General features: G+C 31.4%; 2 protein-coding genes and 1 pseudogene across 4 annotated transcripts; all 3 read right to left on the minus strand.

Annotated features, from left to right (window-relative positions):
* Positions 1-4,374: 4,374 nt before the first annotated feature.
* LOC146886637 (uncharacterized) lies at positions 4,375-5,442 on the minus strand (annotated as a pseudogene).
* A 1,603-nt stretch (positions 5,443-7,045) lies between these two features.
* On the minus strand, positions 7,046-8,885 carry LOC146886638 (uncharacterized). The gene is made up of 3 exons (XM_085672599.1): positions 8,621-8,885; positions 7,745-8,079; positions 7,046-7,249 (listed from the first exon to the last, which is right to left on the minus strand). Exons 1-3 carry the CDS (start codon positions 8,883-8,885, stop codon positions 7,046-7,048), a joined length of 804 nt encoding a protein of 267 aa, XP_085528725.1.
* Positions 8,886-12,728: 3,843 nt separating this feature from the next.
* Positions 12,729-20,082, minus strand: LOC114181985 (2-oxoglutarate (2OG) and Fe(II)-dependent oxygenase superfamily protein). 3 transcript variants are annotated; one of them, XM_028068720.2, is made up of 9 exons: positions 19,640-20,082; positions 17,694-17,741; positions 15,983-16,159; positions 15,701-15,851; positions 15,522-15,608; positions 15,092-15,216; positions 14,360-14,478; positions 14,087-14,186; positions 12,729-13,141 (listed from the first exon to the last, which is right to left on the minus strand). In XM_028068720.2, the coding sequence occupies exons 1-9, from the start codon at positions 19,907-19,909 to the stop codon at positions 13,106-13,108; spliced, it is 1,113 nt and encodes a 370-aa protein (XP_027924521.1). In that variant the 5' UTR covers positions 19,910-20,082; the 3' UTR covers positions 12,729-13,105. The 3 variants fall into 3 exon arrangements, with proteins under 3 accessions (XP_027924521.1, XP_027924520.1, XP_027924523.1); XM_028068719.2 differs by having other exon boundaries at positions 14,087-14,198; XM_028068722.2 differs by lacking the exon at positions 15,983-16,159 and having other exon boundaries at positions 14,087-14,198.
* Positions 20,083-20,140: the final 58 nt, after the last annotated feature.

The following is a 20,140-nucleotide window of genomic DNA, read 5'->3' on the forward strand; positions in this document are numbered from 1 at the left end:
TATAATTATGAGATGAAGATACAATCCGTAATTGAATTTATTTTTAATGATTATAGTTTTTGCATTGAAATTCGTAACTGAATTTAAATAATTTAATTGGATTTAGAAATTAATTTAAACTATTATGAAAACCATACAATTTTCGAATTATAATTTTAAAACAGCAATGTGTTTAAATTTAAAATAATTAAAATTATACGTAAAAAAAGTATAATACGTATTTCATTCTTAGATACATTCTTTTAAGATGCCTTATATATACACATCTCTCAATAATATATATATATATATATATATATATATATATATATATATATATATATATATATATATATATATATATATATATATATATATATATATATATATAGCCCTTCGCGTAAATTGCTTTGAATAGGTAAATCAATCATTTGTCCTTGTGGATCCGACATTAATCCTCTCATACCTACTAATTGGTGTACTTGAGATGCATTTCCTCTAGCTCCCGAAAAGGACATTATATGGACTGGATTAAAAGGATCGGTCATTCTAAAATTAGGATTCATTTCTTGTCGAAAATATTCACTTGTAGCATACCATATCTCAATGGATTGGCGTAATTTTTCTACTGCATGTACATTTCCATAATGATGCTGTTTTTCCAAAATCAAATTTTGGTGTTCAGCATCTCGGACTAGCCATCCTTTCGAAGGTATTGTTAAAAGGTCATCAATTCCTAATGAAATAGATGTAGCCGTAGCTTGGCGGAATCCCAGAGTCTTGACTTGATCCAGGATATGTGATGTATATGCCATTCCGAAGTGATCTATTAATCTGCTAATAAGTCGTTTAATGGCAGTTCCACCTATCACTTTATTGTGAAACATTAGATTGGTCTGTTCTGCCATAAGTACCTCCCTATTCCACTCAATGGGATTCATTCAGTTCAACAATGGATTTGAGTCAATGATTGAAAAACTGCCTTTTCTTTATCTTAATTTGTGTAGAAATTGAGAAATTAAAAAACTAAGATCCTTGTTAAATGTTAAATCATGAAGATTTGAATTTACACCAGTATCATAAATTTGTTTATCTTAGATACAACCATCTATATGATTAGATACCATATGAATAGGCTCGGCAAAAACCTTGTACAGCTTCTTCGATTTCTCGATAAAAAGAAATATGACCTACGTTGGTTCGAATGTAAATAGAACGAATTTGTTTTTTTGTACTTCTTACTACTAGATAATGCCCATAAATTTCATGATAGGTGCCTAAAGATTCATAGTGAACTTCGATAGGAACTTCTCTTGACGAAATAATGCGTAGATCTAGTCGCCACCGGAGCCACAAAGGACTATCGAAGGTTATTCTTTTCTATTGATAAGCTCCAATTGCATCATAGGAATTCCAAAAAAAAGGTTCTTTTTTTTTCGTATACTTATAGTTTTTTTGGGGAATTCTTTCATTTTTCAAATTTCTGCAATTACGTGGATTATACCTATTTGAAGAAATACCCCGACGATTCCCATTCGTTAATATGTAAAGTCCAATAAGCATATCTTGAGTTGGTACAGAAATTGGATCCGCGATAGCTGGAGACAAGAGGTTTGTATGAGAAAACATAAGTAAACGTGCTTCTGCTTGAGCTTCTAAGGATAAAGGCACATGAACAGCCATTTGATCGCCATCAAAGTCTGCATTGAATCCCTTACAAACTAATGGATGCAAACAAATAGCACGCCCCTCTACTAAAATGGGTTGGAATGCCTGTATACCTAATCTATGCAGAGTAGGTGCTCTATTTAGCAATACGGGATGTCCCTGCATAACTTCTTGAAGTATTTCCCATACAATCGGTTCTTTTTGCCGAATTTTACTCTTAGCAATTCCTATGTTGGAAGCAAAATGTTTTCGAATTAGACCACGAATTAGAAATGTCTGGAAAAGTTCTATTGCTATTTCGCCGGGCAATCCACATCTATGTAATGAAAGTGATGGACCTACAATAATGACAGAACGACCTGAATAATCAACCCGTTTCACAAGTAGGGTCTCGCGAAATCTTCCCTCTTTACCCTCGATTATATCAGAAAAAGATTTGTAAACCTTATTATGACCGTCCCTCATCGGTTGTCCGCGGATTCCATTATCAAGAAGTGTATCCACGGCTGCTTGTACCAATTTCTCCTGACATATTACTAATTCTCCTGGAGTAGATCTACTTGTTGTTAATAGATCGATAAGAGTATTATTCCGATAGATAACTCTTCTATATAGTTCATTAATATCTGAGCTCATTAATTTGCCCCCATCTATTTGAATAATCGGTCTCAATTCGGGAGGAAGAACTGGTAAGAGACATAAAACCATCCATTCTGGTTCTATATTTGTTCGTATAAAATGCTTAGCTAATTCTATACGCCGAACCAAAAAATTCTTTCTTCTTCCAACTTTTCGATCTTCCCATTCGTTTTCATTGTCCGGGGATCCCTCTTTCCCTAATTCTTTCCATTCTATCAACGAATAATCCATAATAATTCTCAAATCCAGATCGGCTAATTGTTCTCGGATAGCAACAGCTCCGCTTGAAATTTCTCGATTTCGAAATATATCAAAACCTCGGGTAGTAAAAAAAAGTGGTATGCTGTGTTTCCAAGATTGGATTTCATATTCGAATGAACCTCGTAATCGTAAGAAAGTGGGTTTTTTAACTACGGGTCTAGCAAACGAAAAATTTAGATAGGATCCAATCCAATAAGATCTCCCCCTTTCAAAATCGGACATGAAGGTTTCCTCTCATCCGGCTCAAGTATTTATACAAAATAAAAAAAACAAAGGTTTTTCATTTTCAAATTCTATCAAATTCGATAAAAAAATTCTAATCTAAAATAAAAAAGGTTTACTCTTTACTCAAGTTCTCAATAAATCCCAATTAACATTTCATTGACGGATTCTTTTTTTCTTATTGATTTTCTTAATTAATTATCCAATTCTAATTTCAGATAGAAAAGAAAAGTAAGATTCTTGAGTAGTCTACCCCCCTTCGAATGCGGAATCTCCTTAATTTGATTAATTCATTAAAACGAAATTTAAATATTCAATAACGGAGTATTCCAAAATTCATAAGAGATTTATTTGTCTATGTATTATTGCATTCGATCTTTTAGGTCCAAACGCCGCCTCGATAGTTATGTCAGGCTGTCCTTAAGCCTATAAGCGATATATAGACTTTAGCAACCACGATATATTATTTGAAACATAATTTCAGTTCTTTTTAAAAAAAAAGATAGAATAGCTAATTCTACAAGAAAAAAGATTGATTTTTTTTCACGAGGTGGGTAGAGTTAGAAATTTAGATTTAGAATTTCATCTTTTTTTGTTACTGAATTGACCCTAGACCAATTCCCTTTTTATTAGGGAGTTTTTAATACATCCATAATTCTGAGCTTCATGTTATTTATATATATATATATATATATATATATATATATATATATATATATATATATATATATATATATATATATATATATATATATATATATATTACTTACGTTTATATAACTTTTTATCATATCAAATATTTTAGAATTTTAAATTTCAAACAACATAAAATTAAAAAATAAAAATCAATACTTAATTAGTATTCAAATAACATTTTATTCAGAAGATTATAGTATTACCTTAAATTTCAAATGAATGGAACAAAGAATTGAGTACTTAAGATAAGTGTAAAAATTATAATTCAAATTCATCTCCTTTTTATTTCAGATGATGCCCGATTTTATTCTAAAAGTTTTTTCGTAAAAGATGCTTATAAATTTTTTATGAAAAATAATTTATTATTTTTAAAAAAATACAACCTTTTTTTAATAAAATTTTATAACAAACAAAAAAAATTCTCATAAAACATAAAAAATTATGTAGTATTACACACAAAAGTATGAAAATATTATAAATACAATGTTTTATGTTTACAAATATATCTAATAAAATATTTTACAATAATACAAACTACTCGTATGTTTATTAAAATCATATTCAATATTTTAAAACTATTACTTATTGAAAATCACCATTCTTTTCTTTTGTACAAATCCTACCACTCTTGTAAAACAAAAAACATAATAATATAATAATCTAAATGTTAAACATAACTCAAGAAAGTAAACAACAACCAAAACCTTTTAACAAAAGGCAAATTGTTAAGTACAATTTTCTTCTACATATTATATAAGTCTATTTTGGCTATAACAGAATCAGACATGTACATATAGGTATTTGTATAAAAAAACACCAAAATAAAAACAATTGTGTAAAAATAACTGCATCTAAATAACCAAAACCCTAACTAGTATAAGTCCATACATGAATATTAGGTGAAGTTTCTTAAAAGGATCTATTTCTTCTAATTTGAATAGGAGAGGAACAATGTGCATAATTAATTCTTCTTGCCCCAAATTGTGCTGCTATAATGGGTCTAACATCATCCACATCACCCAGTTTCTCCAGAAATTGCAGCAAATCAATCAGAGCATGATCTGTGCGATCCCAGTGCCAAGTTTTGATAGGAATTCCACTGTTAACATGAAGTCTAAATACCTGTCATAAACACAAGTTTCAAGTTTCAGCATCATAAACCATTGTTATTTACTAAGAAATATACAGTTTCATGGAATAGAAAGAAATGAATAGAAAAAAGGTGCATCAGAACATTAAAGAACAAAGAAGTAATATATATATACCTCTGGAGAGTTGTCAATGATGAAGACTTTGGCCATATCAATTCCCAGAACTGTGAGATCCTTGAGGCAGTGACCATCTTCCCATTTGCATGAATCTCTGTAGAATCTTCGGGCAAAAAGCTTCTTATGAGGATCAAGAACATCAAGCAATTTTGCAGAATATGAGCTTGTACTAGCTGTGAAAATTACGACTTCAAACATCTCTGATACTTTTTCTAAAAACTCTTCAAGAAAAGGTCTCTTTCTAACATATACAGTTCTGGACTCTCCATCACTGATCATTGTGAACGAGAAGTCAGAATCGCGTGGAAACGGAGAAGAATGAACCAAAGTTTCTGCGTAGAACAGTATAAACTTTAAGAATGACACTAATTCAAAAATAATGAATACTTGATCAATAATGAAAAAACAAGAATTGTAACAGATGAGAAACCCTAAGAGTTTACAAAAAGACAAAGAAAAATTACCATCCAAATCAAGAGCAATGGTTACATTCTTCTTCTTTTTGATTATTATGTGGCTAACTGATGAACTGAAGTTCTTGAGGTATATGGATGACCTGGTGGCCCAAGAAACTGTTAATCCACAGACCTAATAATTTTTCCTTGAGAGAGGAAAACACCTTTTGATAATGTTGAAACCTTTCAAAGGAATCTCCGAAATTGGAAAGTGCAGCTCCTAATAATTTTTTCTTGAGAGAGGAAAACACCATATTTAGTAATCCTAGGTTTGACTGTTGTCAGATAGGGTTTATTATCTCAGTACTTATGCTTTATTGAATTTGAGATATGCCCTATTGCTAAATTTATTGGAAAATTATCTTTTCACAAACTTTTTTAACAAACTTTGGACAAAGTTTCTATAAATAGAATTAAATAGATTAACTTTTTATTTTTAATCAAAATAAAGTAATAATTATAATCTTTTTTTTTACTTAAAAAAGGTAATTTGTCTTTGTCAAATTTTTTTGTTAAACATCTTCCAAATTTATTTGATAACTAACTCTAAAGTTTTATTTAGATGATCTTTTAATTGAATTTAGATATAGATAGATAGAGATATTGATTTGTGAATTTTTTATATAGTCAATATTGATTTGTGAAGATAATCTTTATTTTTCTTTTAAATAAAAATCTCTCTTTAAACGTGTGTGTTATTATTTTCTTTGAATAGCTGAATGATATCTTTCCTGTCTTATTCAAGCAGATTTTTACTTTCTCTTGTTTCTATATTATATATACATATATATATATATATATATATATATATATAATCTTGATTATATCAAATAGATTTCTTCTAAAATTTTAAATGTCAAATAACCCAAATTAAAAAAAAAAAGTTCAATACTTTTTTAATTAGTATTCAAATAACATTTTTATTCAAATGATATGAAGATTATAATATCACCTTTAATCTTCAAATGAATGGAAAGAAGATTGAGTAATTAAACCGTAAAAAAGTTGCGTGCTTTTTGGTAACAGCGTCGGCGGTTGGTTGCAGAAGGGAGGTTAGGGTTGGGCCATGAACGGAGGTGTAGAGTCAAGACGAAGAAGAAGAGAAGAAAGAAAAAGATAAAAGAAAAAATGTAAAAACAGAAATAAGAATACACACACACAAACAATAAATATATATATTACATGTGTCATACACATGTTAGTAATGTTCTGATTTTTAATCCAACCGTTAGACAATGCATCTAAAAGTTAATTTTGAAAAATATTTTAAGAATTATTAAAGATGAGTTTTATATAAATTATTGGAGACGAATGAATTATATTTTCGCATATAGATTGAGGGAGTAAAAACACATTAACCTATTCAAATAAATTTCTTTTTAAGTTCAAATGATACGAAGAGTATATAATACTAAAATCTTCAGATTATAGGTATACACACAAAACCATGAAAAATATTATAATTACATTGTTTTCTGTTTACAAATATACCCAATAAAATATTTTACAATAATACAAATTAGTCATATGTTTTTTAAAATCATATTCAATATTTTAAAAATTATCAAACACTTTTACAAATCCTACCACACCTAAATGGTAAACATAACTCATGAAAAGATAATACATGACAACAGCAACAAACCTCTCTAACAAAAAAGGTTGTCTAAAGTACAATTTTCTTCTTTTATTATAAGGCTGTTTTGGCTATAACAAAATGATATATACATAGCCATATTTGTATAAAAATTCACTAAACTTAAAATAAATTGTTTAAAAATAACTGCATCTAAATAATCAAAAACCATAAGTACTATAATTCCATACATGAATATTAGGTGAAGTTTCTTAAAAGATCTATATTCTTCTAATGGGAAGAGGGGCAGGAGAAGAATGTGCAGAATTAAATTTTTTCCAAAATTTTGCTGCAATAATGGGTCTCACATCATCCACATCAACCAGTTTCTTCAGAAATGGCAGCAAATCAATCAGAGCATAATCTGGGCACTCCCCATACCAACTTTTGATAGGAATTCCATTGTTAACATGAAGTCTAAACACCTGTCATAACCACAGAACATCATAAATAAATCATTCAAACAAACAAATAACCACTTTTTGTAAAGAGAAATTGTTGTAACCATAAGTTTTGACCTACAAAGTCCGGACACCTCTCATTAATGTTTCGTGTTTGACACATATCGAACACCAACAATTGTATGACACTCATATATGATATGTATTATCAATTTAGTTAAAAGTTTGAAAATATGTATACACATGCTATGTTTCGTGGTATGTTTTTCAATTTAGTTGTATCTCCGTATTTATATACGTGTCTATGTTTGTATCCAGACTTTATAGGTTTTGACACACTTTTAGAGTTACAAATCCAAAAATCTAATCCAGTGAGATTTGATGGTCTTTCTGGGGAATTTACTAGGAAATATTCAACGAAGATGAGATAGAAAAAATGTTGGTGACTAAGAAATATAGTTTGATGGATAGAAAAAATGTAAAGAAAAACAAAGAGAAAGAAAGAAAGAATATGTATACCCCTGGAGAGTTGTCAATGATGAAGACTTTGGCCATATCAATTCCCAGAACTGTGAGATCCTTGAGGCAGTGACCATCTTCCCGTTTGCATGAATCTCTGTAGAATCTTCGAGCAAAAAGCTTATTATGAGGATCAAGAATATCAAGCAATGTTGCAGAATATGAACTTCTACTAGCTGTGAAAATTACGACTTCAAACATCTCTGCTACTTTTTCTAAAAACTCTTCAAGAAAAGGTCTCTTTCTAACATATACAGTACTGGCCTCTCCCTTACTCATCATTGTGAATGTGAAGTCAGCATCGCGTGGAAACGTAGAAGAATGAATCAAAGTTTCTGCGTAGAGCAATTCAAATTTTAAGAATTCATCATCACAATCAAACATCACATCACATATCATAAAACGTTCCAACTCGAGACATTTCGTTGCAAGACTCTGATGCATTGTTATGAAAAGGTTAATCCTTAACATTCAGATTTCTTTGGTTTTCCAACAAAATTGTTCTATTTTCATCCTAAAAAACAAAATACCTAACTTCCGGTTTTATAAGTCTATTTTGTAACTATACTCGATTTGACCTAAATGATTTGAATGGGAAGAAAAGTGAGCAGATGAAGAACTCCATGAAACCTAAAATCCAGAATCTTGCTGCACTTTTTATACTGTTTCTAAACTTTCAAAATACACTATTAGTATAAGTGTAAACATACTTTAAAACATCAAAATTACTGTGTATATGTGTATTCAGAAAAGGAACAACACTAAATACTGATAGAAAATCCAAATTCTAAAACCTAACTAGTTATATACTGACAAAACAAAAATTGTAACAGGTTAGAAACCCTAGTATATTACAGAAAGATGAAGGAAAATTACCATCCAAATCAAGAACAAGGGTTACGTCGCTCCTCTTTCTGCATATTCTGTGGCTAACTGATGAAGGCGTTGTGTCTAAAGAATTATCAGAAAATGTGTGTTGAGAGTTGATGACCTCAAGTTCTTGATCAAAAGGAATAATCGGAAAGCCCAAGAAACTGTTAAACCACAGAAGATCATAAAGTTGTTGAAAACTTTCAAACAATTCTCCAAAATTGCAATCTGAAGCTTCTAATAATTTCTTCTTGAGAGTGGAACACAGCATGATTGGTATAGTAGGTTATTGACTGTTGTCAGATATATAGAGTGAATTAGCTCAGGAATCAGGGTTTATTAACGTTGCTTATTGTGATTTTGATAACTAACTTTAAGATTTTTATTAGATGATTTTTTAACTTAATCTAAATATATAGATAGATATGGATATAGATATTGATTTGTAAATTTGTTATAGTTAATATTGATATTCTAAATGATATGTGATAAAGTATTTTCTAAAGAAAGATAATCTTAGATAGAAAAAGTTGCGGAAGAAAACAAGATATTATAAAAAATATAAATAAGAGAAAAATATTTTAAAAAAAAGAAAATCTCCTCGAAGATGTGCTACTATTTTAATTGAAAAACTGAACGATATCTTACCAGTTTTATTCAACCAGATTTTTATTTTCTCTTGTTTAAAAAGAAGGTCTTTTTTTAAAAAAAAAATTATATAAAAAAACCTTTATCTTATTAACTAAAGATAATTTAATGCTGAATGAACCTTGCCAATACAATACCAACATCTTACAGAAAAGGTGAAAATTGAATTTTTAATCATGAATATTAAAGTGATCTTATTCATAAAAAATAAATAATATTTAAATTTTGGATATATATATATATATATATATATATATATATATATATATATATATTAAATATACTATCAAATCAAGTGGAGCATATAAGAAAAAAAAGTCATGTACATTTATCGAGAGAGGAGGACGTAATGTGTAATGATGAAAGGGGAAATGTAGAATTAGGGTTTCATTACATTTAAAGAAAGAAAAAAAAACTAGTTTCAAGTTTTCTCCTTCAAACTTTTAAATTTCATGAAAGAAACACACAGAGACTTCTTTAAGTTAATTATTTTGTGCTAAAGAGTGGTTTTCTGCTTAAAATCAAACAAAAGAATGACGTTTTTTTCTGCTTAGAAGAGATCATCCATATTTGTTTGAATTATAATGAGTAAAATAGAAACGATATATAAGATAAAAATAAATGATTAAATATGTTTTTAGTTCTTGAACTTTGACGCAAAATTGAAACTCACTTAAGTCCGAAATTTGGATAATTTTAGTTTTGAAATTAAAAAAATGAATGAATACAGTCCTTTTAATCCAATTATATTATTTTTTTATGGGTCAAATACGTTTCTCAACTAACATTGAAGCGAAAATGTATCAAACAATATAAATAACTCAAATGCTAACATGAAAACGCATTTCACACAACAACAAAATTTAAAGTAATTGGGTAAAAAAATTATATCCATTCATTTTTTTTTTATGTTTGGGAACCATAATGTATTATAGTTTCAGACAAACGAATTCTAATTTCACATTACAATTGAAGATTAAAATCATATATATTTAATCAAAAGATAAATGAATAAAACAAATACTTTTGTTTGTTGTTTGTTTTTTTCTTCAACAAAAACAAAATACAAACTTATAAAATATCTTTAAACAAAGTTGTATCAAAGTAAGGCTTAAGAATTATCTTTGAGTGACAAAACAAGGTGATTTAACCTATTTTGACCCGATTTGTCATTAACCCACTAAAATTAGATTGGACCGGACTGACCCATCACAACAAAATAACTTAAAAACTATAACCTGTTTCGTCAAAGGATGGACTAACAGGCTAGCGGATTGGTTTGCCATTTTTTTTTACTTTTAATTATATATATATATATATATATATATATATATATAATTATTAAAGGTATATGTAATTATAAAAATATTTTTTAAAAGTTTTTAATTGATTAATTAATGTTTTAATTGAATTAATTAAAATAATCATTATATTTACGTATTAAATTACTCTATTAATAATTGAAATTTACTTGGTAAGTTCTAATAATTTAAGTTACCATACTTTTGTATATTTATATTATTAGAAAATATAATATAAAAGTAATATTCAAATTATTTTTTTAATTTTTAATTAAAAAAATAGGTCAGCAAGTCAACCTGTCTAGTCTCATTTTTTTATCAGTCAATTTGATAGATTTAGCCGACTGAATCAAAACAGGTAGATAAAGTTGAAATTTTTAAACTAATTTATCTCATTTTGACGAATTAGGAGGCTGGTCCGTGGACTGTAACCTACTTTATCATTCCTAGAAGATTAAATATGTTTTTGATTCCTCAAATTTCAATGAAATTTAAAAGTAGTCAATTTTCAAAATTTTTGACCAATTTAGTCCTTCATCTTTAAAAATTATGTGAATTTAGTCATTCTAAGAAAATTTTGTTAAGTTTATCTAACGTTTCAAGCGTATTTCGTGATAGTATTTGAATTGTTTACACCATTTGACACATTTTCGCTTCAATGTTAACTCAAATATTATCATAAAATACGTTTAAAATATCAAATAAACTTAACAAAATTTGGTAAGAATGACTAAATTCACACATTTCTAAAGATGAAGGACTAAATTGGTATAAAGTTTTGAAGAGGAACTAATTCCAAAATTCACTGAAACTTGAGAGACCAAAAATATATTTAACCCTTCCAAGAATTAACCAATACAATAATTTATTGTAATTGGTCAACCTGTTGTTTAGGTAAGTGAGTCAAATTTAGTTTATCTCTATGTAACATGTTTTAAGGCTATATTCAAAGGTTTATTTATGAACACATGAGTATCTCTAGCAAGGTTGATGCATAGTAGAACTTTTCAGGGTATGCTTTGAATTATGACATCTGATAACACCTCAAAGGTTGATTTCACAATAAGGATATTCACAACTTCCATCAGCATTCACTTTCATCTGGCTTTTTGGGTGATGAAGTGCTGCATTTAAACAGAAGCCTTCGTCATTACGACACATATGCTAATATCATCTTGTAGAGAATATTATTCTCATGACTTCCTTTGTATTCCATGCATCATTGTCAAAGATTTTGTGTTTCCTCCATCTCCAAATCCACCACACTGCTGAATAAAAATTCTGATTATGCAAGGAGTTGTGATTTGAAGCAATCACCACAAATTTATTAAAACATTCTTGTCACGAGATAAGGCAACAACATCCAAAGTTCCTGTTTGCATGTGACATTCTCGTAATCACATTCAAGATGAAGTTGTTTTTCAGATATTAGAATCAACACCTTGACCCACACAATATTCTTTAGTTACAAGTTCTCTACCCTTTCTTATGCCCATAGAAAACTATTGATTAATGTCTATTTCATTGCATATATTGTTTTTAGAAACATTGATTTTGAGTCCCGTTTCCTTGTAGAAGATGTCGAGAGTGGGATCACAGCCATTTCTTCAATGCATTGTCTCTTCCAAATAATCCCAGTGCCTCTTTTCCTAGGCCATTTCTTGTTTAGTTTTTAAAGGCAATAAGTTATTCTTTTTGAGCAACCATTGATTAACGCATAACCCTTTTCTTTAATCTTAATTTCCTGTTTTTTTTCTTTCTTTTTTTGTTTCATTTATACCCAAAGGGGAGTGATAAATATAGAGCACACTTGTACATCTTTCCTGAATGATCAAAAAGTACTTTGCACATGTCCTTTACAATAAATATAATCCTCATTGTTTCAACCTTCTTTATATGAAAAAAACTACTAAAAACTTATTTATTCTTAAAAAAATAAATTTAAAGCAAAACAAAAATATAAATATCCTGAAGAAAAAAAAGCAAGTTATATACAGTTACATAAAATGCAATACAATTATATTTTAAAGTAAAATGTGTGATTTCATGATTTCAAAGCTAAATAAAAAAAAAATGTCTCCAAAAAATATATCACCTTTTTTAAAGCTAAAACAAAAACGGTAAATGCTAAGAACAACGTTACCATTCATCCATACCTTCAACTCTACCAAAAATTAATAAATAAATAAATAAAGGAACATAAAATGCAGTTGTTACAGTAGCCAATGAATCTTAGAAAGAATTCAGTATACACTAATTACAGTCTAAATCTACATTTCTGGACATGATTCTGCGGTTTAACGCATTTAAAAAATGGCCTATGAGCATTAAGCCAGCCTACATAACAGCCAGCTCCACTACACAAAATAGGCATCCCATAAACCGCACAGTTTCTAAGGAAAACTTCAAGGTTACTCAGAAAACTATCTAAGTACAGCAGCTATCTTGTACAGACACCTGGATCAGTAATCATATAGCTTACTAGTATTAACAAATGATTGCAGGTAAATCGCTCTTACAATGATCCACCCAGTAAAACAGATTATGCAGTGGATTCACCTTCCTTCCTGAACAACTCCTGTAATATCATCAGATCAAAGTTATATTCCGCAACCTCAGCTACGTTATATTCCAACAACACAAAATTAGAAGTCAAGTTAATTTGTGTGCTTATAGTACGAGGGTTAATCATGTCTCCGGGGAGAGGAAATTTACAACCTTACAGATATATAAATTATTTATTTAGTTATCCTTTTCCCATTATACCTCTCCCTTTCCCAATTTCTTTTCTTTTTTTCGTTTATCTCAACCTCACTGTTACAGCAGCCATAGGCCGCAGCACTCCCCTTTCCCTGTCCTTCCTTCATTTTGTTCCCCCTATTTTCTATCTCTGTAATTTCCAAGCATGCACACAACTCCTCTACAAAAAAAAAAAAAAAACCAAGCAACATCGTTGACAAGCAAAGCACGAACATCAAAGACATCCCGCATCCTCCTCCTCACTGCAACACAATCAAACACAAAAGTTGCTATGGCTAAAAAAAGGTTTCCCTTCCTGAATAAAAACAATGAGGGTTGATCAACTGGAAAGTATAAATGTTGAAAATCCCTAAAAATTTGTGTGGCAACAAGGGAACCTAACGATCGCCTTGAAATTTATTGTGTAAGTGGGGTGATCTTGAATTATGTGCTATGATTATGGTGGAACAGATCTGGATTGATTCGTGCTCACAGATTGAGGGAGTGAACAGGAGAGAAGAAAATAAGGTACAACAATGATGCTTTCAGGCACAGCAGCATGGAAAAGCATCTGTGATTGAAAGTTCCTTACTCGTCAACTCAGGAAGAAGTGGCCACCAAAAACATGAGATGGAAATGGGTTACAAAGAAGATGGGGAAACAGATGGGTAGAAAGGGAAAAAGAAAAAGACAACATAACCTGCATCTGTTTGCATAAAACTTATAACATCTTCCCAGAACGTAATGCACATGCATGCAACATTCAGATTACATAAGGATTTACCAATTTGGTAGCAGCAATTGTTGACCGTTGCCTTTCCTTTTTCTCACGACTGCACTCGCCACACCAGCTGGAGAAATCTTTTTGATACCGTTTCATCTCCCTGAAGACAGAACTACAACAACGTACAAACTTCAAACTTAATTTACTGAGGGAAAAAATGAACAGAAATCAGACAATGTGTGATTTCTGAAATTAGTGAGTAGACAGGAGCAATTTAATATGAAGCAAACAACTCACAATCATTAGACAAGCTGAAGGAAAAAGTGAAATCACCTTCTGCACCACAGAAGTAGGTTGACCCGATTGCCAGATGTTGTAGCTCTAGCACCATGGCGATGTCGACCACGATGAAGCACAGCTCGTCCAGGAACATGAGAATAATCAAATATCTCCTACTTTCAAATAATAGACCCCATAAGAAAAGTGTACAACCATGAGAAGTAGCAAGAAGCAATGGTCCATAAATCTCGTTACAATAGTAAACATACAACACTAACTAACTTCATTGAAACAGAAATTGACCCAGAATATTTGGATTTCCTTTCACTATGTATGCTATATATATACTGCTAAAACTACACTTAAAAACAGAAATAAGACATACATTGATAGCATTATCTTTAATTCACAAGTTATTGCTGTAAGGGCTCACGTTGTTAATTAAACCAAGCCCACACTTCATCAGGATCAATATATAATTTCCAAAAAATTTTAAATGAAATTATTATTCTCACGCACATGACTGTATCTAGGCCAAAAACATGTCAGTATTTAGCATACATACTTGAGAATAGATATATAACCACTTTAGTATGTATATGGTCTCAAGCATCGTGGTGATGTCAACTTGCATGTTGGCAAAGGTGTTAAGGCTTCTTGCTGATTGAGGCATTACTAATTTAAAGAAAGTAGATTAACAAACACTTACAGTTACAAAAGAAATAGCAGGCATTGAATCTTCCTAACACCAATACAACTTGATGTTATTCAATCGTGGTGACTTACCTCTGAATGAGTTCCAGTATTTACATGTTTCTCACAACGTATGCCCCGAAAAAACAATTCCCCTCCAGAAAATTGCTTACCCAAGCAAACATTCAAGGTTACTTCTGAGTCATCCACATGGAAACCTATAGATGCAAGAGATTCTTAATTGTAAAATACAAGAGGCATATTAACATCAGCAATGCAGCCGTATTAACTAGCATATCATATGAATGCATCATCATCAAAACATTTTTGACCATAAAGCATTTACGGTCTCTATCCAAGTTTTATTCGAATTTGAAGCTTCAAAAGAAGTATTAAATTGTCTAATTTGTTTATTAACCACAAAACCCCTTAGTATAATAAACCATGATGCAGGTTCATTGATTATATATTATGCACATGACCTATGGAATAATAAAACAAACACATCAATCAGAAATCTTACCCAAGTCAACATCTCTATCTTTACCATATTCTACAACAAAACCATGATGAGAATCGAGGGTTGCCCCACCAACTTCTGCAAATAAGACTGCATAACAAATAATTGAGTGACTGAACATGTCTTACGAGAATGAAAAGAATGTCAAACCACTATGAGATTGTAAAGCAGTCTTCATTTACCTCTGGATAAAGGACGAATAAAACCTTCCATAAGCTTGTCAAGCATTGTTTCAAGTCCAAAGTCATCTAGTACGGCACCATATTTATTCATTGTATTGGGACGCATGATCCGAAACTTTGTTTCAGTCACCCACTTCTCAAAATTTTCAATCTAGGGAGACCACAAATAAATTTGAACATACACAAAACATAAGTATACACAACGTCATCTTTTTAGTCTTCCAATTTAAAAGATAAGACACTGCTTATACCATAGGTAATAAAAGTTAAATGATTAGGTACCTCAGATAGCAATAACTCACAAAAGTTGGTCTGAAATATGTCAAATATAAAAATGCCGGGAGAGGGCTCAGACATTATACTTCTAAAGCTTTGCTCAGTATTATCATTAATTGCTCTCAGAAATGAGGGAACGAAGAATGTAGCAGGATTCACAGAGTACAACTCCCGATGTAGAGGCTGCAAATTGTGTTTAAGAAACTGTAAGATTTGCTAAGAAATACGAGAAAGGAGGAGGTAGAAGAAACAAGGGAAAGATTGTAATGAATAATCATACTTCACATATTGTGTTTAAAAAACTTTTTAAGATTTGCTTAAAAACATGGGAAAGGAAGAGGTAGATAAAACAAGGGAAATATTGTTATGAATTATCATACTTCACATCAGAAATATAACAGCTTTTAAAGATTATCATTCATTATTTTCTTAGCATGGATGTTAAGCACCTTTTCAACAGCAGCATCCCAAGTGGAGAAGAGATTTAATTACTATCATATTTCTTTTTGCACAAATTTGAAAGAATCTCAGAAAGTTCTAATCAACTTATAACTAGAAATTCGTTAAACTGCAGGCTCCCACCTTTGTTCCCTTAAAGGAGTGGCATGACACCAAGGGCGGGGGAAAGGGCCAAGGATGCTCTTAACCCATGGAAAGTGATAAGTCTTAATTAGAACATTCAGGTGCTGATAGAAATCCTTAAGTTGGAGAGAATATATAATATATCAATGGAAAACATGTACAGCAAGAATGAGAAATATCAGACTCATTATGAGTAGGAAAAAAATAGAGGATTGAAATTTTTAATTTGGTTCTGGGCCATGTTATCAAATCTGTATTGCATCATGAGGTGGCTGGCCCCAAACACATCTCAGTGGGTAAGGAAGGCCGTGTTTCCAAGGATTAGAAACTCAATATACAGAATTTATACTATATACATATAAATAAAAATATCAAAACTCAAATTCACACGATAATTAAAAAAATGTGTAAAACATGGGGAAAAGAATTGCAATCTACTGCAACTGAAAGATGCAGAAAGGGTAGCGAGTTCTTCGTAGAGGTTGAGAAAGCAAAGGGTCAATGGCAACAAATGGGTGACTGAAAATGCCAAAAATGGCTAGAAATAATCAGTGGAGATCAATGAAAGCGAGATCATGGGAACAAGGCACGCAGAAGCTTGCTTAAAAAATGAATAATGATCAGAGATAAACGTGAATTTCAAATTTTCTGATGGAAATGGCAAAACCATAATACAATCAGGGTTGGATGAGGTAAAAAAATAGGGATAAGATGGGGCTTTACCCTCCTACATGAGACTGTAAACAACAGTAACTGGACTGGACACAATTGTTTGAGCTGCAAAGTACAGAACAATGGGCGTGACACAAAAGCATTGTGAACTGATATCTACAGCAGCTTCTAGCAATGAATCACCACTATTGAACATAATTTATATCTATGGCTCCGGGTTCTAATTTTGTGTATTTCCAGGCCTGCTCATTATAACAGTAGTCTAAATCGGGAAATAGATTCATAGCTAGATTTAGCCATAATGGTTTACTTTTATTTACGAATTTACTTTATGAGAAACACATTCTCTCTTCTTCTCAAAGTCCTGCTGAAATAACTCTTTTAGGTTCAACATCAATTTCAGGCAAAAAAATAAAACAGCCAGATAAACAGTAAAAAAAATGAATATTTGGTTATTACATACCTGATAATTTTCTATTATCTTCTGTCTGTATTCTCTATGCTTTTGAGACTGCCAAAGTAACACAGGAACTATCGTATAAAAAAATATGAAGTAAAATAACAAAAAGACACAAGGGTATGGTAATAATGATTAAGACAGATTATTTTTTCAGAAATGATCAATTATTATTTTAAAAGTTCTCTTGGACAGCAGGAAATAATATGCAATTATTTTTTAAAAATAACGTGAAACAAATTTACACTTATTTGCTTTTCTGATTTTCTTGGAGTTCAATCTTCTATTCATGCTGAAATCATGGACCTATTCATGCGGATGATATTGCCTATGATAATGGTCGAGATATCTAGAGGCTGTAGAGTGACTCGATGCTGGTTGTACAGGCTTTTCAGAATGATCATATTGTTGCTTTGCATCTTCTATCTAGATGGCATGATATGAAGCTTAAATATAAAAATATGAGATTTCATGTTTCTCATATTTATATGGAAGGAATCATTGTGTTGATAAGCTCGCATGCTTTGGTAGAATGAAAGATGTAATCAGTGGGAGGATGACATTCCAGATTTTCACAGATATGTTTTCTTTAAGAATAGGTATTTTCAACCTTTCTATGGGTTTGCTCCTTGGGTAGGTTTGGTGTAATCCCTATACTCTTTTGTACTTCTTTTCATTATTTTATGTTATTTGAATATGCTGAAGATGATTGATGTAAGATAGGATGCCAACCTAGTTGGAACTAAAGTAAAAAGCAAATCCTGAATTAAAAAAATGAAATCAACGTTTAAGCACTGATCATAAGTTGTAATTTAAGTAAGAAAATGCCACAGTTAATCTATGAATTGTAACATTCCCAAAACAGGTATTGGTATAAAAAATTAAAAAGTTAATTATAAAACACAGCTACATGCAATTTAAGTTTCCAAATGAGTATGACAAACAAGCATCACTTCTATTATGAATACTTGAGTCAGAACTCTAACCAATGTTATCAGACTCGGCCCAGTGATCACTCACTCTGGTCAAGACATTGAGTGAATAGTAGAACCCGCTAGTCATTAGTTAAATAGCATGAAATGGTACATATTAAGAATTAAAATTTTATAACCTATAAATTCTATATTACACCAAAAAATCCCAATTCTTTAAAAAGGCGTCATTCAATTAAATAAGTCATCCAATAGGGGAGCCCAAAAGAATGGAGAAAATTGGCTGTTGTGGGCTGGGTTGCTTATGAAACCATCCTAAATGACTAATGCACACTGTCACTTAAGAAAAGAAAGAACATCCACCCGCAATTCTCTGTTTTATCCCTTCGTATAGCAGTAAACTTCTGGCAAGGAGGCACACCCCATGTCAGCAGGTATATTTTTCAAACATGACCACACAATTTATTGTGAACCAGCATGTTACCATTTTCCTCTAAAGCCAGCTGAGTCAAACTAAATTCTACCGTGCCATTACAGCTCAAATCTGACTTTCAAAGCAAACCAATCTTATGTCTGGTTTTCAACTGGCCCTACCCGGATAACACTTCCTCCAACACAACCTACTTGAAAGAGGGGCAAATGTGTCATTTTAGAGACAAATTAAATCATTGATCTAAGAAATCATTCTACTTATTTTGGTTTTCCATATTATATCCTCCTTCAAAAAATTAGAACTTCGGTAAGTTAGTTTGTGAGTAACAAGTACTTCAACTAAACTCAACCTGGTTATGTTAACATAAATTAACAGCATACTCCTCATTCCTGCAAGTAGCCTAACTTGACACACAAGTAACACAATTCCCGCAACTAACACTAAAAATCCCAATCCATCAGCTCATTTAACTAAATTTTCTTCCATTTCCCAAACAAATAAACAAACACGTAAAAACCAATAACAACTTGTAAATACACACAAGAAGCAGTGGAAAAAAAATATCAGGGCCAAAATGAGAAACACACTCTGCTGCGTTCCCCAAGGGGTAGATACTTGAGCAGAATCTCGCGCATGAACTTGGCCTTATCGTCACGAGGCACGTTCAGCATGCTTGGAGGGAGGTACCTCTCCAAGGAGCTGAAGATATTAGGGCTGAAATCCAACTGCAGGTCCTCGTAGCCATCTGGCTTGTGCTCCTTGTTAGGGTTCAGCCGCAGCCTCAGACTCGCCGCCGCCACGGTGCCGTTTCCGCCGGCGCTCGACGTGTCGCGGCGGTCGCTGCCGTGGAGCGACATTCTCGGAGCGGGGTAAGTGAGCTACACGGTTGTCATGCGGGAGAGCGGAGGAAAACTAGGGTTTTGTCCGAGAAGAAGCAAAATCGGAGTTGCAGATTAGGGTTTTGTTGAGTTGTGTTGGGGGAAGAAGGTGAGAGAGTTAAGAGAACTGATTGGATTTATAAATGAATTAAGTAGAAATGAATATGGAAACATAAATGTTAGAATTGCGTGCTTTATGGTTTTTCTTTT

This window comes from Vigna unguiculata, chromosome 4, assembly GCF_037176805.1.
Source record: "Vigna unguiculata cultivar grain cowpea cultivar isolate G323 ecotype 2 chromosome 4, ASM3717680v1, whole genome shotgun sequence".
Classification (NCBI taxonomy): Eukaryota; Viridiplantae; Streptophyta; class Magnoliopsida; order Fabales; family Fabaceae; genus Vigna; species Vigna unguiculata.

What these genes read in the sequence shown, in the direction of transcription:
- LOC146886638 (XM_085672599.1), bottom strand. Translation starts at nt 8,885, where the DNA reads ATGCTGTGTTCCACTCTCAAGAAGAAATTATTAGAAGCTTCAGATTGC. An exon ending in CCTTGTTCTTGATTTGGATG is followed by an intron (nt 8,080 to 8,620) that starts GTAATTTTCCTT and finishes TGCTCTACGCAG; the next exon opens with AAACTTTGATTCATTCTTCT. An exon ending in TCATTGACAACTCTCCAGGG is followed by an intron (nt 7,250 to 7,744) that starts GTATACATATTC and finishes TGGTTATGACAG; the next exon opens with GTGTTTAGACTTCATGTTAA.
- LOC114181985 (XM_028068719.2), bottom strand. Translation starts at nt 19,909, where the DNA reads ATGTCGCTCCACGGCAGCGACCGCCGCGACACGTCGAGCGCCGGCGGA. An exon ending in GTGAGTTATTGCTATCTGAG is followed by an intron (nt 15,852 to 15,982) that starts GTACCTAATCAT and finishes TGGTCTCCCTAG; the next exon opens with ATTGAAAATTTTGAGAAGTG. An exon ending in TATTCGTCCTTTATCCAGAG is followed by an intron (nt 15,609 to 15,700) that starts GTAAATGAAGAC and finishes TTTGTTATGCAG; the next exon opens with TCTTATTTGCAGAAGTTGGT.